Here is a 26070-nt window from a genome sequence, read left to right on the forward strand (position 1 = left end):
AGGACAACCTAGTCATAGAGATTCCTAAAATTATTAAAATGTCCCAGGAGGCCAGCCCTAGTCCCCTAATTTAATAAATGTTTCTGACCATGGATACATTTATAATATCTCTGAGTTCATATAAAAAAGAAATAATAATACTTCCTACAGCCAAGCCAGGCTTCAGCAATATGTGAACCGTGAACTTCCTGATGTTCAAGCTGGTTTTAGAAAAGGCAGAGGAATCAGAGATCAAATTGCCAACATCCGCTGGAACATGGAAAAAGCAAGAGAGTTCCAGAAGAACATCTATTTCTGCTTTATTGACTATGCCAAAGCCTTTGACTGTGTGGATTACAATAAACTGTGGAAAATTCTGAAAGAGATGGGAATACCAGACCACCTGACCTGCCTCTTGAGAAATCTGGATGCAGGTCAGGAAGCAACAGTTAGAACTGGACATGGAACAACAGACTGGTTCCAAATAGGAAAAGGAGTACAGTCAAGGCTGTATATTGTCACCCTGCTTATTTAACTTCTATGCAGAGTACATCATGAGCAACGCTGAGCTGGAAGAAACACAAGCTGGAATCAAGATTGCCGGGAGAAATATCAATAACCTCAGATATGCAGATGACACCACCCTTATGGCAGAAAGTGAAGAGGAACTAAAAAGCCTCTTGATGAAAGTGGAAATGGAGAGTGAAAAAGTTGGCTTAAAGCTCAACATTCAGAAAACGAAGATCATGGCATCCAGTGCCATCACTTCATGGGAAATAGATGGGGAAACAGTGGAAACAGTGTCAGACTTTATTTTTGGGGGCTCCAAAATCACTGCAGATGGTGACTGCAACCATGAAATTAAAAGACGCTTAATCCTTGGAAGGAAAGTTATGACCAACCTAGATAGCATATTCAAAAGCAGAGACATTACTTTGCCAACAAAGGTCCGTCTAGTCAAGGCTATGGTTTTTCCTGTGGTCATGATGTGAGAGTTGGACTGTGAAGAAGGCTGAGTGCTGAAGAATTGATGCTTTTGAACTGTGGTTTGGAGAAGACTCTTGAGAGTCCCTTGGACTGCAAGGAGATCCAACCAGTCCCTTCTGAAGGAGATCAGCCCTGGGATTTCTTTGGAAGGAATGATGCTAAAGCTGAAACTCCAGAACTTTGGCCACCTCATGCAAAGAGCTGACTCATTGGAAAAGACTCTGATGCTGGGAGGGATTGGGGGCAGGAGGAGAAGGGGATGACAGAGGATGAGATGGCTGAATGGCATCACTGACTCGATGGACGTGAGTCTGAGTGAACTCCGGGAGTTGGTGATGGATAGGGAGGCCTGGCGTGCTGCGATTCATGGGGTCACAAAGAGTCGGACACGACTGAGCGACTAAACTGAACTGAACTGACCTGGTCAGGGTAATTGTGGAAGACGAAATGAAATATGTAGATTGCTTAAGCACCATAATGAGGACAGGGTAAATATTCAGTGCATAATTACAAAAATAATTACTGTTACTTTTGCTTTTAGGAAAAGAAAATCAGATTATGTGAAAGCAGAAATTCTGAAAACAGAAAACCACTTGTCAACATAGCCTTCAGCCAGAAGTGAAAATACAAAAACAGGAGAGAAGCACAGGGGAAGAATGGAAAAGGCAGCCGCCTCAAACTGTCCCAACTGAACGCTCCTCAAAGGAGGGAATGTTGGTCCCCAGTGGACATACATCCAAGGAGGGAGATACCTTGTAATCTGTACCTGCACCTCTTCCACACCTGTTCTCACCTCTGGACAAAGAAACCTATGCCTCTCCATAGGCAGTGACTCCAAGGACACCTTAAAAACGCAGGGAAGAGCTCGTTCCCTCAACCTAGTAGCCTTTCTCTGAAAATCTAACCCAGGAATAATGTGTACAGAAGAGCTGCCCTTCCTAACATCACTGAAAACACCCCCTCCTCAGCACAAGGAAATCACGGTGGCAGGGACAGCCACTGGGAGACAGTAACCTGGTCTTTGATGAGCTCCACTGCAGAGTCCTCAAGATCCAGCTCATAGCACAACCTCACGAAAAGCGGTCCAAACTTGTACTCTCCCAAAGTGATGTTCCTGTTCTCTGCATGGTACCTGGTAATCAAAATAATTCAGTGAGCCAAATGGTGGGACTGGAGAAAAGGCCAAACTACGGCACGCACTCTGCTAGGTGCTGGGGACACAGCAAAGAATGCAGTGCTCTCACAGTCTGGAGGGGAAAGCGCAGAATTAAAGATGACCAGAAAATCCTGGAAAGCATATTAGGCATTTAAATAATCAGACAAGGTTCGTTAGAGTCCCACCACATACTCGAAGTTAAAAGAAGTAAAATACAGATTGTAATCATCCTCCCAAATTTACCAGCAACCTGCTAGGACTGAGTGTGAGCGTATGTCAGGGACTAGCAGGGGTCTTACATCTGTAAACCCATCAGGATGGCACCGTCTCTTTCTGTGCTCCTGGAGAGGAACAAGGAAAGGAGTGGGGTGATGCTCCATCCCCCTCACATCTGGCTTTACCCCCATATAGGACGGCAGTAACCAATAGATGCAATTTTAAATCTAGACCTATCTCTCCTTTTTTCTTGACTCAGGGAAAGTTATATGTGAACTATAATCACCTAGCCAAACAAATTAAATGCAGCTTTGAAATTTTAGTTTTAGAAAATGGCTAATTTCAAAGACAGTGATGTTTTATATGTATGTGGCCTGGGATTTCTACAAGTAGCCAGTCTGCCAGTTAGAACTGCAGAACTGAAAGTTGCTCACATAGCTCTCCTTTCAAGAACCAACTCTTTCTGCTTTAGACACCGGGAAGACAATCTGGTGACGAAACAAGTAACTCATGATTACACGTAAATCAGATTTTAGGAAGATTCATTCATTATGTGACTGAATCCCAGATACCATGGGGAAAAGCTCTGATTTTTAACAAACAGGATATTTTTTAACCTTCTGCTGAAATCACTGAGGAAAGTCATAACAGCATTATGGATAGTCCATTCTAAACATATATGCTACCAAAGAGAATGATGACTGTACCTTTAAAGATACATTTCATAATCCAATTATAAGTTATAAAAATACTCATTGTTTCATGTACAGTTGTTATGTATTAACTTATCATATCAAAACATCAGGGGCTTCCCCAATGGCTTAGCAGGTAAAGAATCCACCTGCAATGCAGGAGACACAGGAAATGTGGGTTCAATCCCTGGGTCAGGAAGATCCCCTCGAGGAGGAAATGGCAACCCACTCCAGTATTCTCACCTGGAAAATCCCATGGACAGAGGAGCCTGATAAGCTACAATCTACAGGGCCACAAAGAGCCTGACACAACTGAGCGACTAAGCACCAATGCACACTAAAACATCAAGCTGTATACCTTAAAAATGTGTAATTCATATATGTCATCTGAACCTCAATAAAGCTAGAGGAAGGAAGAAATAAATATTAAAAGGCAGTATGCTGCTACTGCTGCTAAGTCGCTTCAGTCGTGTCCGACTCTGTACGACCCCATAGATGGCAGCCCACCAGGCTCCCCCATCCCTGGGATTCTCCAGGCAAGAACACTGGAGTGGGTTGCCATTTCCTTCTCCAATGCATGAAAGTGGAAAGTGAAAGTGAAGTAGCTCAGTCATGTCCGACTCTTAGTGACCCCATGGACTGCAGCCTACCAGGCTCCTCTGCCTGTGAGATTTTCTAGGCAAGAGTACTGCAGTGGGTTGCCATTGCCTTCTCCCAAAAGGCAGTATAGTTAGTGATTAAGGACTTTTAGACTCTTGATTCCAAAATAACATTTCACATCCCAGCTGTTCTACCTACTGTGTCACTATGAGCAAATTAACCACATTGTACCTCAATTTCCTCATCTGTAAAATGGAGATAAGAAAAGGACTCAAAGAGTTTTTGTGAGGTTCAAATGAGATGATATGCCTGGCATACAGTAAGTCTTCCACATACGTTACCTCTTATAAAATGTTAAGGCATGCTGAAGAAAATATCTTTAAATAATCAATGTATTTCAGTAAATAGTCTCAAGAGAGATGTGTATCAGATTAATAACAAAACTAAAATGAAGGGGAGGGGAGGAAGGAGGGTGGAGGGTTCAGGATGGGGAACGCGGGTATACCTGTGGTGGATTCATTTCAATATTTGGCAAAACTAATACAATATTGTAAAGTTTAAAAATAAAATAAAATTAAAAAAAAAAAACTAAAATGAAAAGTTTCCCAACTTAAATGGCATTCACACTAATGAAAGTGCTAGAAAGTCACAGAGGTAATATGTCACCTCCTCTTGACAAGAGAGGTTCAAGTTCAAGGATCTAATATCCCCTATAAACCAAACAGCACGTGGTCAAAACCAGGAGGAGATTCAGTGGCTCCTTGTTTTTGGCTCAATAAGGAGCTCATGTTCCAGCTCATTGCTCTTCTTCCCCAACGAGGGGCAGCCTGTCTCAGAAAGAAAGAAAAGAGGTTGGTGAGGTCGTGGACCCCCACACCCCCCAACTCATCCAGCTGTCCACAGACAGAGGGAAAGGACAGCAACTGGGCAGAGAGTTACTAGCGTCAATAAAGGGATTATGAGTCACACACTACGCCAAAAACAAGAGTGGAAAGAGTGTTGACAATGTTACCCTATTTTGTTGCTCTTGTAAACATCTGATAGCTTTGGCTAGTAAAAAGAAAACTGAGAGTAAACGGAGCCAGAGGGTCTCAAATGATTCAACTTTACGAAACTGAAATAGCAGATGTAGGTTTGCAGATACACTGTGACTATGAATTAGCATAATCCCTTTTGGAAAATAATCTGGCAGTTTGTATCGACAAGCTTTAAAAGGTTCATGTCTTCTGGTCCCCAAAACAAAGTTTTGCACATAGAGTTTGCTCATCATAGCACTATTTATCCTGGTGAAAAATCAGAAATGATTTAGACATTCAACAGTAGGGGCACAGTTAATTAAAATAGCTAATCTATAATGGACTAGTGTATAGTCATGAAAATATGATTCCTAGAGTGTTAACAAGCAAAAACATTTATGCTACAATGCCAACTAGAAAACAAAATATCATGTTATATACACAGTAATAGCCACAACTATGTAAAATAAACCCTACCAAAACTGCAAAATCTTTGCATGAAAAAAAAAATTGGTGGGAAGACATATCAAAATATTAACAGTGGTTTCTTGGATGTGTTAGGCCCCAAGGATGGCTGCCATCAACTCCTCATGCATACTGCTCCATCCATCCGCAGGTAGAATTGTTTCCCTTTCCGCATGAATCAGGGGTGGCTAACTTGCCCTGAGCAGGAGAACGGGGTGGAACGAAAGTACGTGCCAGTGCTGGGCCGCTCTGCGGGCCTGCAGCTGTGTGCCAGTGCCTCTCCGCTGGACTCGGGTACTACCAGGGCGGGGCGGGGGCAGGCGTAGGGACACTGATGCGTCAGAAGGGCCAAGGAAGGCTTCTTGGACCTCCCAGCTCGGCCCACTACAGCTGACTGCAGTGCACAGGGGACTTCAGCCGACACTGTGAGAGCCGCCCAGCTGAGGCCAGCGCAGTTTCTCATTCACTCGATTGTGAGAAATAATAAGTGGTCATTTTAAGTTATTAAGTTCTGTTGGGGTTGGTTATGCAGCATGAGACAATCAAAACCGCAGAATGTGTAGTATATTTCTTGTGTTTTTCAAATTTTCAATGAAATTTGTGTAATTCATGTCTCTTATAGACAAGTTTGAGAAATCAGAAAAGTACACATTTAAACAAACAAAAAATATATATAGTGTATAATTTCCAAAGAACTGTGGTTAACTTAGGGTGTATATTCTTCCATATTCTCTATACGAGTAACTCGTATTTTTCTCTGTACAGTACAAGTGCAGGTCCATGTATAGAAATGTATCTTTAAAGAATGGTGAAAAGAAGCAATGAATCATTTTTAGAAATAAAGCCTGTTGGTTTGGTGACATCCTGGTCCCAGGAGACACCTTTGCTGGGTTTCCTAAGAGCAGATTGTGATTACACATGAGTTCCTTCTGACATGGGAAAGTCTGATAACAGCTCAGAGACAGTAAAGAAACACAAGCCCAGAGTAGCGAGGCTAGTCAGGAGTCCACTGAAGTGTCCAAGTGAGAGGAGTGAGGCCTGAACTAAGACACAGGTAATAGGGACAGAGAGAGGAAGGCTGGGATGCGAGACACCAGGCAGTGGACCCAGGAGAGCAGATGAGATCAGGGGAAAGAAAGACTGGTCAGTATAAGAACAAACAGAGCAAGAAGAGGTCTGTGTACACGGAACGTGAAGACTAGAGAACATGTGAGTGGACTCAGTGAGTAGTGAGGCTGGTGATCTCCTGGGGCGTGAATTATCTGCTTTCCCATCTTCAGCACCTGGCATGTAGTAGGAACCTAAAAAGTTTTTGTTAAATGAATGAGTTTAAACATGTGGTGCTCAGGGCAGGCACCTGGACAAGAGACCTGGAAGTCGCCAGCGTAGAGGTGATAGCTGAAATCTTCCAGGTGTATACGATTGCTCAGGAAAGGGAGACAGTGGGAAGAGAAAAGGCTGGCAGTATTCTAAGGAAGTGCCTCACCTGTAAATGACATGTTTAGCCAGCTCCACGTCGTCCCGGGATGTACACAAATGAAGCAGGGTTCTCAACTCCTCTTTCAGGATGAGCTTATTCTGGGTCAGTTTCTCTTCCAGGTTTCTCAAATAGGTTTCTGGAAGAGAGCACAGTGTGGAGGTGGCTATCACTCGGGCTGACTTGGACTGTTCAGGAGTCTGACCTCAGGGAGAAGGGGAGGCTGGAACCCAGAACCTTGCAGAGGCCACTGAGCGGGGCTCACGGCCACGCAGCTCCATCACTGGCTGGTCTTGAGCATCAGAGATGGTGTGTGAAGCAGCGCATCTGTGTCATAGGGTACAGGCCCAGGCCTCACTCAGACTCCCTGCACAGTCTTTGGGAGCAGGAGTGCATGAATGTGCCTTTTTCACTACCTGGGTGACGCTTATGCAGTTTCAGAACTAATGTCCAAAGAGGCTTAGTCCAGAAAGCTGTATCCAAAAGTGACCCATGAGGGGAAAAAAAAAGGAACCAAGATATCCAAACCATCAGTTGGTAGGGTACCTAGCGGGAAAACTGAAAGGAAAATGTGAAGAGGAGTCACAGTGGAGGACTCACGATTCAGGAATGCCTCGCATCTCTTCCTCTTGATTCAACTTCACCACTGTTTCATTCCTCCTGGTCCCTCTCTCATCAGTTCTTAGAAAGTGTGCCACAGCACTGTATAACGCAGAGGGCAAGCCTGTCCTCTAACAGCGGCAAACCGTCTTCTAGTGACCGAATCATTTCAAGGTGGTCCCTTGTCCTGTATCTGAACCTACTGTGGAGACAAACACCAACAGGAAGCACTGTCTCTTGGCATTAGGAGGCACTGTATTCTTGGCAGAAAGTGGGGTGAGAGGCAGGCACCAAGCAAGCATCTGCTTTCCAGAAGGCAGGGCTGTTCTCACTATCAGAAGCTGCCAAGAAAAGTCTACAGGATTTGCTCCAAGGTGCAGAGCTCTGAAGGAATGCCGCCTGAAGGAATGGCGGGATATACATTAAAACACAAAATTGGGAAGCTGAAGTAGATACTGTTCTCGATTTACTAGAAAAAAAAGGCCTCCTAGGTTTGGGTTAATGCAGTAGACTCTCCAATCTTTATTTGCAGGATCTTGTAATGGCTAAAGGTTTTAGAACTGGGAAGACATGGGCTGAAATCTCCCAGGTAGCGCCAGTGGTAAATAACCCACCTGCCAATGCAGGAGACATAAGAGACATGGGTTTGATCTCTGGGTTGGGAAGATCCCCTGGAAGAGAGCATGGCAAGCCACTCCAGTATTCTTGCCTGGAGGATCCCATGGACAGAGGAGGCTGGTGGGGTGCATGGGGTCGCAAATAGTCGGACACAACTGAGGTGACTTAGCATGTACGCATGTGTGGGCTGAAATCTAGGCTTTGCCATTTGCATGCTATAGGGAGGTTTGGGGAGGCTTGTGAGTGAGACTTGATTCATGTGTAAAGTGAAGATCATGATACTGACCTCATGGGGTCACCCTGAGATAATGCGAGTAAAGTAAAGCCCTTAGCACACAGCCCAGCATGTAGTAACTACCCAGAAATCACAGAGGTTATTATTCTTACTTCATTCTTCCGTCACGAAGATTTATTCTATTAAATATTTCTAAAAATTTCCAACCTAAAAAGATTTTAATAGGATGACTTTACATCTTGTACTTCTCAATATGTCCAAAATTTCAGCAAATGTAATTTGTATTTTAAAACAAACAATAAGATTTAGGTGCTTATTGTATATTCATATTCAGAGGTATCCTTCTTTGTGTGAGAGACACAGGGAAGGATAAGGTATGGTTCCTGCCGTGAAAGAGCTTAGAATCTATCTGAAAAGACAAGATACATTTACATAAAGGTATCTGAAAACACTGACAGAGTAGGTGACACGTGACAGTATAAACATAATAGGAAAGAAGAGAGAAATCAAGCAGCAGAAAGAGACCAGGTGTGGTGGACGCAGAGAAGCGGCAGAGGAGGGACGGGGCTGGGTCGGGTTGGCAGAGCTGACGGAGTTTGGCATCGCTGGTGTGGGAATCAGCACGAGACACAGCATGGAACTGCGGGGGAAAGGTGGTGAGGGGAGAACGTGACTAGATTAACAGGAAATTACACTGAATTCTACAAAGGGTGAGATCGACTATGGAAGAGCTAGGAACCTGGGGGGAAGGGGGATGTTTGTATATGATGTGGTCTGTAAGACAGAAAGTACCACCGTGGGTCCTCATAATGAGGAAATGTGGACAGGATTTTATATGTAAATACTTGAGAGTGGAGTAGCGTGGCACTCATGATGCTAATTGCCTTTCAGAACATACATATGAACAGCACAGCCTTAGAAAGACTATGACAACTGAGTAACAACTAGACTGTGACATGAAACCCTAACTGCAAACTTTACAGAGCTCCAGGCGACTTGGGGTAAGCAGAAAAGGCTAAAGTCAAATCTAGGTTGAGTCTACCTAAAGTGGAGACTCAATTCTCTGTCACTCTTTATCTTCTTGTTCTGTAGGTGATTTTGTATAACAGTATGGTTAGCAGAGGTGTAAAGGAAGACTGGTTTCTGGAGGGCTGGACTGTAGAGATGGGAAGCAAGTGTTCATTAGGTGCTCACAACATCCAACAGTGAGAAGGAGGAAAGCTGAAGAAGTCAATAGAACATACAAAAGAGTTATTTAAAAAGAGAGGGGTCTTACTCTGTTTATAAAAGAATTCGAATTACTGGGGAAAACTCAACGTGCAGGACAAGAGGAAATGAATGCAACAAGATTTCTCAGATGCTGAAAGGGAACAGGACCGGGGTGATGGTAGTGTTTTTAGCTCTTTACATAGAAAGTTTCAAACATACCTAAAAGTAGAGAGAAATCACCTCCCATGTGTCCATCACCCAGCCACAGCAATTATCAGTATTTTGCTAATTTTTTTAAAGAAACCTGTTTTAGACTACTGATTCTTTCAGCACAGACTGGAAAACATGAAAATACATCATACATTTTTGTTTCATTTGATTTATCTATAGATATGTATGTGTGCACTAGAGATGCAAGGCAAATTGTATTTTTTACTGAGGGTGGCGTCAAAAGTCTGAAGGCCAGTCGTGGAGCAGTGCTCCGACTTTACTGTGCAGACGAATCGTTTGGGGCCCAGGTTTGGCATTCCTATCCCTCCCTTACTTGCTGCTCATCCTTGAGCCTAACTGAGAGGCACTGATCTAGAGGACTGGATGCAGAGCTAGTTTCAGTATTTCTCTGGGGTCCTGGGAGAAGGGTTAAGAGGAGAATGGTGAAATAAAAGGTGCACACAGGGGCAGACTAGGAACTAAGAATAAATCATCTCAATTTCTTTTGAGATCCAAAGCCATTGAAAGAGAGACTGCATAGGGATAAAGACAGAGGAAAGCTGAATGACAGATCAGTGAAAGAATTAAATAGATTTGATTACCTTTGGTGCCAGGAAGATTACATGCAACAGCCACCTTCTTACGTTGAAACTCCTTTAATTTCACAATACTGTCTGTAAGTAGGTATCTTTTAGCTAAAAATCAGAGAAAGTAAAATCATTTTGACTATTTTATACTTAGCAAATAACATGTGTAGAGTTTGACCGTCTCTTTCTAATAACTGATCTGATCCTCACTAGACTGGTACAATTGTAACAGTCACCCTCATAGGGAAAAAAAATTTCCAAACTACCAGAGAATGCAAATCCTCCACAAGTCTTATCTGTGTGTGTGAAAGGAGCTAGTGATTGTGTATGGGGACAAGAATCTGGACTCCAAAAGACAGATAACAAAACAGGTATATCTAGATTTGGTTTAAACAGGTAGAAGCATATAGGATAGAAGTAGTAGCTATAGTGTGACCACTGGAATTCCCGGTATTGTCATTTTCGAAATGAGGAGCTGTGATCTCTCAGATTTGAACTTTCAGTATCCACTAGATACATCAGGATTCACTCACCACAACTTAGCAGAAATGAAGAGTTTGGGAAACATTATTTCTTTAAAATGCTGGGTTATGCATGAACTGGAGCATGGCCAAAGAATCGTCCACTATACGAACTCTGTGTACAACAATAACAGTGTAACAACAAAAATTGCTGCTTATTTCTATAAAGGTGAGCAGTGGTTACAGCAATTACTTAGCATCCTCCTTTGTTAATGAGGGCTTCCCTGGTGGCTCAGAGGGTAAAGCAGCTGCCCGCAATGCGGGAGACCGGGGTTCGATCCCTTGGTCGGGAAGATCCTCTGGAAAAGGAAATGGCAACCCGCTCCAGTACTCTTGCCTGGAAAATCCCATGGACGGAGAAGCCTGGTAGGCTACAGTCCATGGGGTCACAAAGGGTCGGACACGACTGAGCGACTTCACTTTCTTTCTCTCTTTCCTTAATGAAGAGAACAGTAGTTCTATCACTAGGTGGTATGACAAAAGGAAAGAATGTATGTAAAATGTAGTAAAGCCTGACACAAACTGTTAAATCTTTTATTATCATTTGCCAGCATTGTCAAATTTAACCATTTCCACAAAGATATTAAGGGATAATTCTGGAAGGAAATGAAGCTGCTCAGAGTCTTTCAGATTGTTATTTAGAGCTGGACTCTATAGTCTTAGACCTCCTCCCCTCCCAGACTCTACAGAACAGTAGGCCCAAGGCGGAGCGGGGTGTTCCGGGGAAGCAGCACAACTCCATCCAAGGAAATACTACAGCCCCAAGGTCAAGACTCCAGCCCAGCTGTCCTTTGATTCCCCGCCACAGGGGCGTCCACGACAGGCAGAGACCACCACTGCACCCAGGAGCAGAGGGGGAAGGCATGCTCGGTTACTGTCGGCCAGGGAGTGACTGGAGCGCTGTTATTTCTCCAAAGAGATGCCCACTGAGGTGTAAAGCTCCATTCTGTCTCACCCAACCCCTACTTCAAGGCCCGAGGCCGCGAATACCTCCGAGAGGGCAGAGGCAGCAGGTAGAACCAGAGCCTCCCACCCAGTGATACACCAAACTTCGCAGCGCATGCAGCAGAAGGACTTGCTTCGGGGGCCGCAAGGTAGCCGCCATGCTGTTCCGGGCCGCACCATCTGTGGGAACAGGGGAGGGGGCGGAGCGTGCACCGTGACTCCGCCCCTTCCTCTGCCCGCCTCCCCCGGACCAGCATTCCTTTTGGCATGCTCCAAGATGGCGGCCCCCATGGTGCGGCGCGCGATCCTCCTGGCGCGGAATGTGTTGCTGCCTCAGCTCTCTCTGGCAGGTTGGTGTCTGCTTCTTTCTTGGGGCTGCTTCTTTAGGTCGCCTGAGAACTCTGTTCCTTGAGTAAAAGGAGTAATGGACTTCTAAGGAAAGAAGAAACCACTGGAGGTGTTTGGTAGCACAGAAAGGGGAGATAAGGTCTCTGACCCATCTCCCTCCCTAAAATAGTGTTTTCTTATCCAGAGGTGTGAAGAGCAGAGCAAGTTCTGGTATGAGAACTTCTGCGGATGATTTCCGCGTTTATGTGTTCGGGTGGTGGTCTTTTTGCTGCCCCTCAAAAGCCCAAATGTGACCGACCCCTTCGCCTTCCCTGGGGCTGTGAAAATTTTCTCTCTCGCTGTTGTTTCTTTAGAGGGGTGTTATAAACGTTCTGGAGAACGCAATGGCACCCCACTCCAATATTCTTGCCTGGAAAATTCCATGGACGGGGGCGCCTGCTGGGCTGCAGTCCATGGGGTCGCTAAGAGTCGGACACGACTGAGCGACTTCACTTTGACTTTTCACTTTCATGCATTGGAGAAGGAAATGGCAACCCACTCCAGTGTTCTTGCCTGGAGAATCCCAGGGACGGAGGAGCCTAGTGAGCTGCCGTCTATGGGGTCGCACAGAGTCGGACACGACTGAAGCGACCTAGCAGCAGCAGCAGCAGCAGCAGCAGCAGCATCAACTTTCTCAACACCTGACGCGTGGCCAGACCCTGGTTTTCACTAGGTGGATGAATTTCTCATTATTAATCTCAGTTTACCTGATGACCTCGGGCGCAATTTGTTTGACCTTTCTTCGCCGAAGTTTTCCATTCAAATAGTAAATGCTAATAGTTTTGAAATACTTTGATACCTGCGTGAATGACGCTAAAGGACCTGCTGATGAAGACATTGGGAAAAACTTTTTTAATTTACAGAAGCTAAATCCTGACAGGTGTAACTGGTTATGTGATTCGGCTACAGTAATCACCATTGGTTTTTCCCATGCCTGTTACCAACTCTTTTTAACGTACCTCCTCTAGCCCCTATTCAAAAGAAACACATAGTTTTTCTCCACACATCTTTAAATATCAACGTGAAACCTTATCATTGGCCACCAGAAGTTTTCTGAGGATTAGCTGGTTGACCTAGCTAATGAAAATGTTTCTTGCCACACATTAAAGTAGTCTGCCCAGTACTTGGCACCTCAGTAAGCATTAGGGTTGTAGCTGTTTACTAGTGTGTTTACTTAGGGTTGTTACTAAATGCTTTTCAATTTAAACAAGACCTTGTATTGTTAATCAGGGAAAGTATCATAATTGCTTGGAATATTTGGGACCAGTCATTGTAACCAGGGAATGGGCATTAAATAAAGGTGAATTGAGAGAATTTCCAGTTACTGATTTGACCTAAGATTGAAACAGTGAACTTGTAATCGGTTATACCTGTGCTGTCCCTCTGTCGTGGCCATGAGCTGTAAGTGGCTATTTCAATTAGTTTAAATTTAAAAATTCTGTTCCTTAGTCACATTGGTGGTGGTGGTTTTGTCGCTAAGTCATGTCTGACTTGCAACCCAACGGACTGTAGCCTGCCAGGGTCCTCTGTCCATGGGATTCTCCAGGCAAGAATACTGGAGTAGGTACAAAGGAAGCCCAACATTAGCTATATTTTAAGTGCTCAGTAGGCACCTGTGGCTAGTGGCCACTGTCGTGGCTAGCTCCTTTATTGCAGAAAGTTACATTGCACAGGCACTGGGTTAGACCACAGATGAAAGGAATCTTGAAATCAGGAACTGGAGGCTATAAGGCAAGTAATATAAGATGTTACTGTTTGGTCAGTAAGTTGTGTCCATCTCTTTTGCGACCCTATGGACTGTAGCCTACCAGGTTCTTCTGTCAATGGGATTTCCCAGGGAAAAAAAAATGGAACGAGTTGCCATTTCCTTCTCCAGGAGATCTTTTCAACCTAGGGATCAAACTCGCATCTCCTGCATTGGCAGGCTGATTCTTTACCACTGAGCCACCAGGGAAGCCCCAAAATAAAATGTAGCCCCCAAATAAAATAGTACAGTATTGACCTCGGGGGGTTTGAGAATGCTGATAAGGAGCTTTGCTTTAAGTCGTCAAAACATCTTAAACCATTACAGGATAAAAGAGGAAAAAATTCATACACACTCATGACAAATCGGTATTTGGAATACATTGGAACTTCCATCTGTTCTCCTTACAACAGATAAATAAAGGCAATTAAAATAATCAACAGGATGGAAGCAAGATTTATTGAGGTGAACCAAAAAAAGGGGTTTCAGTATAAGAAGAGGCTAGAGAAGGCAAGTTACCGGGCACTTACTACAGAGTGGACATTAGGCGAAGCACTTACTATTGTATACGTCCTTGTTTAGATTATGATACAGTATTTCCCCGTTTTACATATGAAGAAAACTGCTAAGAGGCCTGGTGTAACTTGTCCAGATTTTCATAATATTTATGGAAGGCTAGGATTCACATTTAGATTTTGTGACTCTAAAGCCTATCTGTGTTCACAATCACACTACTTCCCTTTGGATGGAAAACATGTTTGGAGACATTTTACCAAAAGCCAAATTAACTATACAAAAAACAAGTTTTTTATAAATAAGTATTTACTAAGCTCCAAAATCCTGGTCTTTGGGGGCAGAATTAAGTAGAGGAAATATTCATTTTTCAGTGGATAGTTATCTTTGAATATTGTTGCTCTAAAAGTTGACTGCCTAAAGGGTAAGCGTGTTCAAGATGGGTTTATCTGCTTGGGTGGCATAGTTAGAGTGGGGTTAAATGGTCTGAGAGAGCTAAACTTGTGAGGCTGATAACATCCTATCCGATTGCTACTTCAGTGTTGTCTGAGGGTCTGTTCCCACCCCAGGTGTGCTGAATCAGAATCTTCATTTAATCGAGATTCATATGCACATTAAAGTTGGAGAAGCTGATCTAGATTTTCCAGTTTCATTGTCCACTCATCATTCTTCCTGACTTCATGGAAATTCTTTCTGGTTTTAATGTTAATATACAGACCTCTCAACTACCAACTGTCTTAGAAAGATGGATATCCTGATTTAAAAGGTTTACAGAAAGTCGAATGTCTGTCTTGCTGCTGCTAAGTCGCGTCAGTCATGTCTGACTCTGTGTGACCCCATAGATGGCAGCCCACCAGGCTCCCCCGTCTCTGGGATTCTCCAGGCAAGAACACTGGAGTGGGTTGCCATTTCCTTCTCCAATGCATGAAAGTGAGAAGTGAAAGTGAAGTCGCTCAGATGTGTCTGATTCTTAGCCACCCCATGGACTGCAGCCCACCAGGCTCCTCCATCCATGGGATTTTCCAGGCAAGAGTACTGGAGTGGGGTGCCATTGCCTTCTCCAATGTCTGTCTTAAGGTGTAGTTATTTACTATTGTTGCTGTAACAAATCACCACAAATTTGGTGGCTTAAAACAACATAGATTTACTTAAAACAATATAGACTTACTGTTCTGTATGTCAGAAGTCTGGTACAGAGTCTTACTGTGCTAAAATCAATCAAGGTTTTGAAAGGGATGTATTCCCTTCAGGAGTCTTTAGGGGTGAATCTGTTTTTCTAGCCTTTCCCATATTCTGGAGACCACCTTCATTCCTTGGCTGATGGCCCCTTACTCAAACGTCTTCAAAGTGAGCAGTGGCAAGTCGGGTCCTTCTCATATCATTCTGCCTTTCATGTACCACACTAACAAAGTGTCTCCCTCTTCTACTTTTTAAGGACCTGTGATTACTTTGAATCCACCTGGGGACTTCTTGGCCATCTAGTGGTTAAGACTCTGTGCTTTCAGTGCAGGGGGCACAGGTTCAATCCCTGGTTGGGGAACTAAGATCCCACATGCCCCGAGGTATGGCTAAAAAAACAAAAACATTGAGTCCACCTATGTAACCCTGGACAGTCTCCTCACTTTAAGATCAGCTGATGTGCTGATCTTAATTCCATGTTGTTGTTGTTTAGTTACTAAGTCATGTCCAACTCTTTTGTGACCCCATGGACTGCAACCCACCAGGCTCCTCTGTCTGTGGAATTTCCCAAGCAAGAATACTGGAAAGAGCTTGCTTTTTCCTTCTCCAGGGCATCTTCCTGATCTGGGGATTTAATTCTCTCATCTGCTGCATTGCAGGCGGATTCTTTACTGCTGAGCCACCTGAGAAGCAATCTTAATTCCATCTGTCACCTTAATCCCCCTTTGCCATGTACCCTAACATTCACAGGTTCTGGGGATTAGGACATGGACATTTTTGGGGGAGACATTCTGCCTACAACACTGGATAACTCATTACTGTGTTTGCCATTGGTTTCTATTAGGAAAATTTTCCACTTGCCAAGTTTAAATTCTTTATCCTTATACCCATTTCCTTTCATTCTATCCTCAATGGAGATAGAAAATGGTGTGTGCTTAGTCGCTTAGACAAGAATACTGGAGTGGGTTGCCATACCCTCCTCCAGGGCATCTTCCCAATCCAGGGATCAAACCCAGGTCTCCCACATTGCAGGTGGATTCTTTACCATCTGAGTTACCAGGGATGGTAAGCAAACAGTTAAAGTTCATATATTTGAAAGTTAGTGGGCTTATCTTTTGTAAATTTACTAGTTCTAATTTATTTTGTTTTCAGTCACGTGATCCCCTTGAAAAACCACACAAGACATTCTGGGACTCCTGTCTTTCCCCACCATCATCTCCCTGCTTTATGTCTCCCAGTACCAAAATCATGAACATAATTCTAGATAACTATTTTTTCTCACTTTAGAATAAGGAGGATTGATGTCTTACACTAGAATAAAACATATGTTAGGAGAAGAAATGGAGAATAAGTAAGAAAATGTAATAACAAGTAGAGAATATATAAGTTATTGGTGTCCTGGAATATATAGCTTAACAGTCCCCTCCTTGGGCTTTCTTTGGCCTCTCTTCTTTTCACAGCTATTGTAAGACCTCCTCAGACAACCATTTTGCCTTTTTGCATTTCTTTTTCTTGGGGATGTTCTTGATCACTGCCTCCTGTGCAATGTCATGAACCTCTATCCATAGTTATTCAGGTACTCTGTCTAACAGATCTAATCCCTTGAATCTATTTGTAAAATACGTAAAATCGTAAGGGATTTGATTCAGGTCATACCTGAATGGTCTAGTGGTCTTTCCCTACTTTCTTCAGTTTAAATCTGTTAAACTTCAATTTAATGCCTTACAAATAGCTGTGAAAAGAAGAGAAGCGAAAGGCAAAGGAGAAAGAAAGATATACCCATTTGAATGCAGAATTCCAAAGAATAGCAAGGAGAGATAAGAAAGTCTTCCTCAGTGATCAATGCAAAGAAATAGAGGAAAACAATACAATGGGAAAGACTAGAGATCTCTTCAAGAAAATTAGAGATACCTTGGTATCTCTAAGATACCAAGGGTATCTTCATGCAGAGATGGGCACAATAAAGGACAGAAATGGTATGGACCTAACAGAAGCAGAAGATATTAAGAAGAGGTGGCAAGAATACACAGAACTACACAAAAAAGATCTTCACAACACAGATAATCATGATGGTGTGATTACTCACCTAGAGCCAGACATCCAGGAATGTGAAGTCAAGTGGGCCTTAGGAAGCATCACTACGAACAAAGCTAGTGGAGGTGATAGAATTCCAATTGAGCTATTTCAAATCCTAAAAGATGATGCTGTGAAAGTGCTGCACTCAATATGCCAGCAAATCTGGAACACTCAGCAGTGGCCACAGGAGTGGAAAAGGTCAGTTTTCATTCCAATCCCAAAGAAAGGCAATGTCAAAGAATATTCAAACGACCACACAATTAACTCGTCTTACAAGCTAGTAAAGTAATGCTCAAAATTCTCCAAGCCAGGCTTCAACAGTACATGAACCGTGAACTTCCAAATGTTCAGACCGGATTTGGAAAAGGCAGAGGAACCAGAGATCAAATTGCCAACATCCGTTGGACCATTGAAAAAAACAAGAGAGTTCCAGAAAAACATCTGCTTTATTGACTATGCCAAAGCCTTTGACTGTGTGGATCACAGAAAACTGTGGAAAATTCTTAAAGAGATGGGAATACAAGACCACCTTACCTGCCTCCTGAGAAATCTGTATGCAGGTCAAGAACCAACAGTTAGAACCGGACATGGAACAACAGACTGGTTCCAAATCAGGAAAAGAGTACATCAAGGCTGTATATTGTCACCCTTCTTATTTAACCTATATGTGGAGTACATCATGAGAAACGCTGGGCTGGATGAAGCACCAGCTGGAATCAAGATTGCTTGGAGAAATATCAATAACCTCTGATATGCAGATATCACCACCCTTATGGCAGAAAGCAAAGAAGAACTAAAGAGCCTCTTGATGAAAGTGAAAGAGGAGAGTGAAGTTGGCTTAAAACTGAACATTAAAAAAACTAAGATCATGGCATCCGGTCCCATCACTTCATGGCAAATAGATGGGGAAACAGTGAGAGACTATTTTTTTGGGCTCCAAAATCACTGCAGATGGTGACTGCAGCCGTGAAATTAAAAGACACTTGCTCCTCGGAAGAAAAGTTATGGCCAACATAGCATATTCAAAAGCAGAGACATTGCTTTGCCAACAAAGGTCTGTCTAGTCAAAGCTGTGGTTTTTCCAGTAGTCATGTATGGGTGTGAGAGTTGGACTATAAAGAAAGCTTAGCACAGAAGAATTGATGCTTTGGAACTGTGGTGTTGGAGAAGACTCTTGAGAGTCCCTTGGACTGCAAGGAGATCCAACCAGTCCATTCTAAAGGAGATCAGTCCTGAATATTCATTGGAAGGACTGATGTCGAAGCTGAAACTCCCAATACTTTGGCCACCTAATTCGAAGAACTGACTCATTTGAAAAGACCCTGATGCTGGGAAAAATTGAAGGTGGGAGGAGAAGGGAATGACAAAGGATGAGATGGTTGGATGGCATCACTGATTCAATGGACATGAGTTTGAGTCAACTCTGAGAGTTGGTGAAAGACAGGGAAGCCTGGCATGCTGCAGTCTATAGGGTCACAAAGAGTCGGACACGACTTGTGTCGGACACAACTGAGCTGACTGAACTGGGCTTCCTAGGCGGCTGTAGTGGCAAAGAATCCGCCTGCCAATGCAGGAGACATAAGAGACGTGGGTTCGATCCCTGGGTCTGGAAGATCCCTTGGAGGAGGGCATGGCAACCCACTACAGTATTCTTGCCTGGAGAATGCCTTGGACAGAGGAGCTTGGAGGGCTACAGTCCGTAGGGTCACAAAAGAGTCAGACGTGGCTGAAGCATCTTAACACGTTTGTCCCCTCTTCAGCTTATGCTCATGGAGAGAAAAGGGCTGTACTTGTTTCCCACAGAAGGGAGTGATCTACCTGGTTTTAGAAATTGAAATTCAATTTGCATAGAAATGCTGTCGTAAATTATGAATGGGTTATCTGAATTGTGTGTTTTGGCTCTGTATCAGATTGTTAGAACATGCAGAGACCTTAAATGTCACCCAGCCAACTCCTTCACTTAAAACTACAGGGTCTGGTCTGCTCACTCCTGACCTGCTGTACAGCTGCACACCTAATGCAATGCATCAGTGGCATTGGATTTTATTCATCCTTCTTGACAGACACAGGAATGTAACTGACAATTTAGAACATCGTTTCTGTGAAAAATGTATTCTAAGTTCCAAGCATCTAGTCATTTATAGTTGCTATTTTTAAAAAATATCTTTTGATTTGGGAGAATGGCATTGAAACATGTATAAAATCACATAAGAAACGAATCGCCAGTCCAGGTTTGATGCATGATACAGGATGCTCGGGGCTGGTGCACTGGGATGACCCAAAGGGATGGTACTGGGAGGGAGGTGGGAGGGGGCTTCAGGAGTGGGAACACGTGTACACCCGTGGCGGATCATGTTGATGTATGGCAAAACCAATACAATATTGTAAAGTAATTAGCCTCCAATTAAAATTAAAAAAAATATATATATATATCTTTATTCCCTTTTGAGGCAATCTTTGGGAGCTTTTAATATTATTGCATCATTGCTTAAGCTTTAGACCTCAAATTTACACGTATTATTCTAGTAAAGTCTGACTAGACTCCCTGCTGAAGACAAGGGAGGTGCTGGTTTGGGTATAAACACACACAGGTGTGTTTATATTTGTTTTAGTTGGGAAATGGATAGAGAATAACAGTAGCATCCTAATGGTGTGTGTGATCAGCTCCCATGCCTTCTAGCTGTGTTTGGTTATGGTCTGTTGTGACCTTCAGGGAGCTGTCTGCCATTCATTCCTTTTCAATTTTTTTAAACAGCTTTATTTAGATTTAGTTCACATTCATCTAACGTGGTCAATTTAATGCTTGCTTAGTTTTTTGTTACATACACAGGGTTGTGCAGCAGCTGTCACCACGATCAATTTAGGAGATTTTCATCACCTGAAGAAAAAACCCCGTACTCATTAGCAGTCATACCCCATTTCCCCCAGGTTTTCCTGCTCCTCTACCCTCCAGATCTAGGCAACCAATACACCTCTGTCTCTATAGATTTCCCTATTGCGGACATTGCATATGGATGGAATATTGTAATATGTAATCTTTGGTGACAGGCTTCTTTTTCCTTAGCATAATATTTTCAAGGTTCATCCATGTAGCATGTATCAGTACTTCTTTTTATTGCTGAATAATATTCCTTTCATAAGAATATACCACATTTTGTTTATCCATTCATAAATTGATGGATATTTGCATCTTTCCCTTTGGCTATTATGAATAATGTTGTGTACAATTTTTTGTGTGGATCCGTGATTTCATTTCTCTTAGGTATATATGTAGGACTGGAATTGTTGGGTTACCTAGTAACTCCATGGTAACATTTTGCAGAACTGCCAAACTTTTCCAGTGTGGCTGCACCATTTCACATTCATACCAGCAGTGTATGAGCCAGATTACATCCTTATCAACAGCTGTTGTCATCTGCCTTTTTGATCATAGCCATCCTAAGTGGATGTGTAGTTGTATTTCAGTATATTTTGCATTTCCTTAATGGGAAATGATATTAAACATCTTTCCATATACTTATTGGCCATATATTTATGTGTGTGCTATTTATATGTGTGTGTATGTTTTAGAAATGTTTGTTCAGATCCTTTGCCCATTCTTCTGTTGAGTTGTCTTTTTAAATTTTAAGTTGTAAGAGTTTTTTTTTCCCCCCTTATTTGTTGTTCAGTCACTCAGTCGTGTCCAGCTGTTTATGACCCCATGGACTGCAGCATGCCAGGCTTACCTGTCCTTCACCATCTCCTGGAGCTTGCTCAAACTCATGTCCTTCGAGTCGGTGATGCCATCCAACCATCTCATCCTCTGGCGTCCCCTTCTCCTCCTGCCTTCAATCTTTCCCAGCGGGTCAGTTCTTCACATTAGGTGGCCAAAGTATTGGAGCTTCAGCATCAGTCTTTCCAATGAATATTCAGGACTGATCTCCTTTCGGATTGACTGTTTTGATCTCCTTGCAGTCCAGAGGACTCTCAAGAGTATTCTCTAACACTTCAGTTCAAAAGCGTCAATTCTTCAGTGTTGAGCCTTCTTTATGGTCCAACTCTCACATCCATACATGAGTACTAGACAAACCATAGCCTTGACCAGATGGATCTTTATCAGCAAAGTAATGTCTCTGCTTTTGAATATGCTTTCCTTGCAAGGAGCAAGTGTCTTAATTTCATGGCTGCAGTCACCATCTGGAGTGATTTTGGAGCCCAAGAGAATTAAGTCTGTCACTCTTTCCATTGTTTCCCCATCTGTTTGCCATGAAGTGATGGGACAGGATACCATGATCTTCACTTTTTGTTTTTTTTTTTTTGGCCCTAAAAAGGGCCTTTTGGAATCTGACGATAAGCCGCAGGCAGAGCTCAGCCACCGAAGCCGTAGAGGGTGCGGCCCTGGCGTTTCAGAGCGTACACCACATCCATGGCCGTGACCGTCTTGCGCTTGGCGTGCTCCGTGTACGTCACTGCATCGCGGATCACATTTTCCAAGAACACTTTGAGCACTCCACGGGTCTCCTCGTAGATGAGCCCTGAGATGCGCTTGACACCACCACGGCGGGCAAGACGGCGAATTGCGGGCTTCGTAATGCCCTGGATGTTGTCCCGTAAGACCTTCCGGTGACGCTTGGCACCTCCCTTACCTAGCCCTTTCCCTCCTTTGCCCCTGCCAGACATTTTCAACAAGAAAGAGACGACAATCGTATTAAGCAAGCTCGTAACCGATCTTCACTTTTTGAAGGTTGAGTTTTAACCAAGTTTTTTCACTCTCCTCTTTTACCTTCATCAAGAAGCTCTTTAGTTCCTTTTCAGTTTCTGCCATAAGTGTGATGTCATCTGCATATCTGAGGTTATTGATATCTCCTGGCAGTCTTAATTCCAGCTTGTGCTTCATCCAGTCTGGCATTTTGCATGATGTACTTTGCATAAAAGTTAAATAAGCAGAGTGATAATATACAGCCTTGATGTACTCCTTTCCTTATTTGGAACCAGTCCTTTGTTCCATGTCCATTTCTAACTGTTGCTTCTTGACCTGCATAGAGGTTTCTGAGGAACCTGAGATTCTGGGTAAAAGTCTCTAATCAGATAAATGATGTGCAGATATTTTCCTCCTGTTCTGAGTTACCCTTTCACTTTGTTGATTGTGTCTTTGAAGGATAATAAGTTTCATTTTCAGTTGTCGTTCCTTCTTTCTCATTTCTTCCTTGAGCTCTTGTGTACTGAGCACTGTTGTGTGCCGGTCGTTGGACAGGCGTCATCTCGTGGGTCACCCCAGATCTGGCTGGTTAGACTCCTTATTTACCCACTGGGTGCTCGGTACTCTTTGCTGTATGTGAAATAAGGGTAAATGTGCTGATCCAAGTCAGATGGAAACTTTTAGGACTAACTAATGATGATAAACAGTCGTTTAATGAGTTAAGCAACCATTCAGCAAGTATTTTGGGTTCTAAGAAGGAATTTTAAAGCTTATCTAGGCTCTTTGTCAGTGGAAACAAATGGCTCCTAGGTCTAAAGTATTAGGAACAAAATTAGCAGCAGTTTTACTAGTAATGTTAGAAATTTGAACAGGTTTTCTCCATTTTCTTCCTGTGAGAGGTTGAATGCATGTTGTCATGAACTGAATTGTAAACCTGTGCAATATTGGTTACAGTTTCATAGCATATCTTTAAATAGTCTAGTAAATGGAAAATGTGGCAAAGATACCCTTAATAAAAACAGATGTATAAATTGAACATGTATTGAAACCATGCCTGTTGATGTAATTGTGTTTTTCCTCAGGTAAAAGATACCTACTTTCTGCAGCATATGAGGACAGCCGCAAATGGGAAGCAAGAGAAAAAGAAGATTGTCACCTGGGTAGGTACTCACCATGCTATTATATATGTCGTTTCCAATCACTCCATGTTTGTTACTATATATTCTTGAGATATATGTGAAATGCTTTAATAATAATCCAATCAAATAAGCATATTTTAAGTCTTAAAAAGAATTAGACTATTGTTTCACATGTGGCAGAATTATTTTTTCTTTCTTGCAAATTTCTCTTTCATTTTTGCCTTGACAGTCTCTCTGGATTATGTAAACATTATTTTGTCTTGTTTTCTGTTCATTTGATGCCGGGAGCCGGCAAGAGGCACTCCACTCATGACAAAGGTCATGAGGAAGGAGGCTTGGCGTACGCAAAGGTGGGATCGAGCCTCAGGAGTCCCCCTGGATATTCTTGAGCATCTACCCCCCAAAAACCAGAGTCTGCCTACTTAATTGCTTTGTGCTCTCACCTCTGACTTTACTAGGGGCTGTCCCCCACCACCATCTCGCTCTCTCTGACCAAGAGTTAACTTACAGCTCCAATTAATAAAGTTCCTGGGCATTAGGAGTGTTTAAATCTAAACCCCTCAGATAGCTCTCTAACTTGCCTGACAAGTTTACCCGGACTCCTACAGCTATGCATACGATTGTTTATAGTCTCCCAGCCTAGAGAGGCACGGGAAGCTTAAGATATTCAAATAGCTTAGAGCCTCTGAGAGAGAAACTGTCAGAATAAAACTAGTAAAAGATTTCATTGATGAGCCAATGCTTGCTGCCAAGTTTCCACATCCCCTGTACTGTATCCTTGAATGTGTATTAATTAATATAGTTGGTATGTAGAAAAAATAAGTAGTGGTCTTGGTGTTAGCAACTTTAGACCCTTAAGGTAATAAATTCTTTCCTTTGTTGTAAACCCACTGCACCTCTGCCCTGTAGGAATGTAACTTTATCTAACACCTCCGGAGGATGGCGCCAAACCTTAAAATAATTACTCTTAGAGAAAATAAGTCTTACCGTTGACAAACCTTTGTCAAGAGTCATAAAATGTTAATAGGCCTTCTGGCCAGAAGATGATGTAAATCACCCAAACCATTTGTATACGATAAATTTGCAGGAAAGAAACCCTGGTTTTGATAAGGATCAAAGACTGCTGACTTTGCATCCCCTATTATCCTCTATGTGTAACTTAGGGTATAAAAACCCCTGTTGAAAATAAAGCTACGGGCCTTGCTCACCAAAGCTTGGTCTCCCCATGTCATTCTTTCTTTTCAATTTCTGGCTGAAGTTTCCCTCTGGAGCGCGGAGGTCCTCTGCGACCATTTATTTGCCTGGGCTTCTAAGACCCACTCAAGAAGGTGTCTAAGGTGGGGCACCTTCCGCTATTCTAGAGGGCGCCTGCGGCTTCCGTGGTCAGAGCTAACCTGGTGTCACAGGTTATATTGATTTTCCGCTTAAACCAAGCTACTCCGCCTCTTTTCTCCACTGAATTTTCCTACTGAGTTATCCTCATTCTATTACTCTTTATATCTTCGATGAATATTTAAATAGTCGCCAACGCCGTCTCCCCTTGGAATACCCTGGATCAGCCGGGGCTGGACCTCGGCAATTTTTATCATATAGTTAGTTACCATGCATCCTGACTTTATTTCATCTGCAGAATCAGTCTTTATCATGATGGTTTTCCAAATTCATTAATAATTCCACATTTACTAATTAGTACTCAGTATTTACTGTAAACAGGAGGCCTTCCTTTTCTCCCACTTCTTGCTCTTTCTCTGTTTATTATCAATATAATCTTGTAAATTGCTTTTTTTCTTTTAATGATTCATTACCATCCTTACGATCATTTTGTTAGTCAGATTCTCCTAAACTGTCTCAAATTTGGCTAATAGCATCCCTTTCAAGCTGGCTCCCAGTGTTCCATCTTGTACCTTTCCTGCTGTAACCCTGAAATCAGTTTCAATTAACCCTTAAACAATGGGGGTGAAGGGCACCCGCCCTCAGCACAAAAATCCTCATATAGCTTCTAGGTGGTCCTCCCTATAAGTGGTTTCTTCCAAGCCAAGTTTCCATCTATGGATTCAACCAACTGTGGATCATGCGTGTAATCCTATAGTACACGTTTAGTGAAAGAAATTCATGTGTAAGTGAACCTGCACAGTTCAAACCTGTTTTGTTCAAGGGCCAACTGAATTTCTCCAAAGAGCGCTGGTTCCTTTTACTGGGGAATGGTATTAGAAACCAAGGTCTGTGCACTAGGCGTCCCCTTGCCACTGTGGAATTTTTGCGGCTTTGCCCATTTAGTGGACAGAGCTAGGAAAAATGTGTACACATACCCACGTAAACATACGTGTATTCTCGTATATGTATATGAGCTTACACGTACGTATTTTTACAAATCATGAGTTCGTTCTGAAACCTCAGTTCATCTCTCTGCAGAGCTCTTCCTTGCCTTCCTGTCATCTGTGTTTGTATCTTCCTTCTATACTGAACATGCTGCCCCAGCAGGGCCAGTGTTTGTTGTGGCTGTCAGTGTTGGTACTGCCTGTTACCATTTCTGACTTCTACCCAGTGAAAAGTGAAAGTGAAAGGTGCTGAGTCATGTCTGACTCTCTGCGACCCCATGTACTGTACAGTCCATGGAATTCTCCAGTCCAGAATACTGGAGTGCTTAGCTATTCCCTTCTCCAGGGGATCTTCCCAACCCAGGGATCGAACCCGGGTCTCCCGCATTGCAGGCGGATTCTTTACCGCCGATTCACCAGGGAAGCCCCTTCTACCAGTAATGTCCTACAGTCATTCTGACGGTCAAGAAAGAAAAAATACCACTGTGTATTCTGAAATGTCCTTGAGGGCCTTTTGGTACTC

At 43.0% G+C, this 26070-nt stretch overlaps 3 protein-coding genes across 9 annotated transcripts in view; 1 reads left to right on the top strand and 2 right to left on the bottom strand.

The window, feature by feature from the left end:
- Window positions 1-26070, bottom strand: part of PTCD2 (pentatricopeptide repeat domain 2) — a 302620-nt gene that overhangs the window by 19948 nt on the left and 256602 nt on the right. For 2 of the 4 annotated variants that reach the window (XM_061393308.1, XM_061393307.1), the window contains exons 1-4: window positions 11559-11719; window positions 10063-10155; window positions 6598-6727; window positions 1981-2098 (exon numbers count right to left, since the gene is read on the bottom strand). The exons of 1 other annotated variant lie outside the window; for it this stretch is intronic. In XM_061393308.1, coding sequence (XP_061249292.1) covers window positions 1981-2098; window positions 6598-6727; window positions 10063-10155; window positions 11559-11673 — 456 coding nt within the window. In that variant the 5' untranslated portion in view covers window positions 11674-11719. Of the gene's footprint in view, window positions 1-1980; window positions 2099-6597; window positions 6728-10062; window positions 10156-11558; window positions 11720-26070 lie in introns of those variants that run through there. One more of the 4 variants, XM_061393309.1, reaches the window with a different exon arrangement.
- The window catches only part of MRPS27 (mitochondrial ribosomal protein S27), a 103887-nt gene continuing 89591 nt past the window's right edge, over window positions 11775-26070 (top strand). For 2 of the 4 annotated variants that reach the window (XM_061393304.1, XM_061393306.1), the window contains exon 1: window positions 11785-11863. In XM_061393304.1, coding sequence (XP_061249288.1) covers window positions 11791-11863 — 73 coding nt within the window. In that variant the 5' untranslated portion in view covers window positions 11785-11790. Of the gene's footprint in view, window positions 11864-23172; window positions 23251-26070 lie in introns of all 4 variants that reach the window. The other 2 variants (XM_061393305.1, XM_061393303.1) reach the window with 2 other exon arrangements.
- LOC133233476 (histone H4) lies at window positions 21751-22134 on the bottom strand. Its single transcript, XM_061393312.1, has one exon. It carries the CDS (start codon window positions 22069-22071, stop codon window positions 21760-21762), a length of 312 nt encoding a protein of 103 aa, XP_061249296.1. The 5' UTR covers window positions 22072-22134; the 3' UTR covers window positions 21751-21759.

This window comes from Bos javanicus, chromosome 20, assembly GCF_032452875.1.
Source record: "Bos javanicus breed banteng chromosome 20, ARS-OSU_banteng_1.0, whole genome shotgun sequence".
Taxonomy (NCBI): domain Eukaryota; kingdom Metazoa; phylum Chordata; class Mammalia; order Artiodactyla; family Bovidae; genus Bos; species Bos javanicus.

Excerpts from the sequence above, each read along its gene's own strand:
- LOC133233476 (XM_061393312.1), bottom strand. The coding sequence starts at position 22,071 with ATGTCTGGCAGGGGCAAAGGAGGGAAAGGGCTAGGTAAGGGAGGTGCC.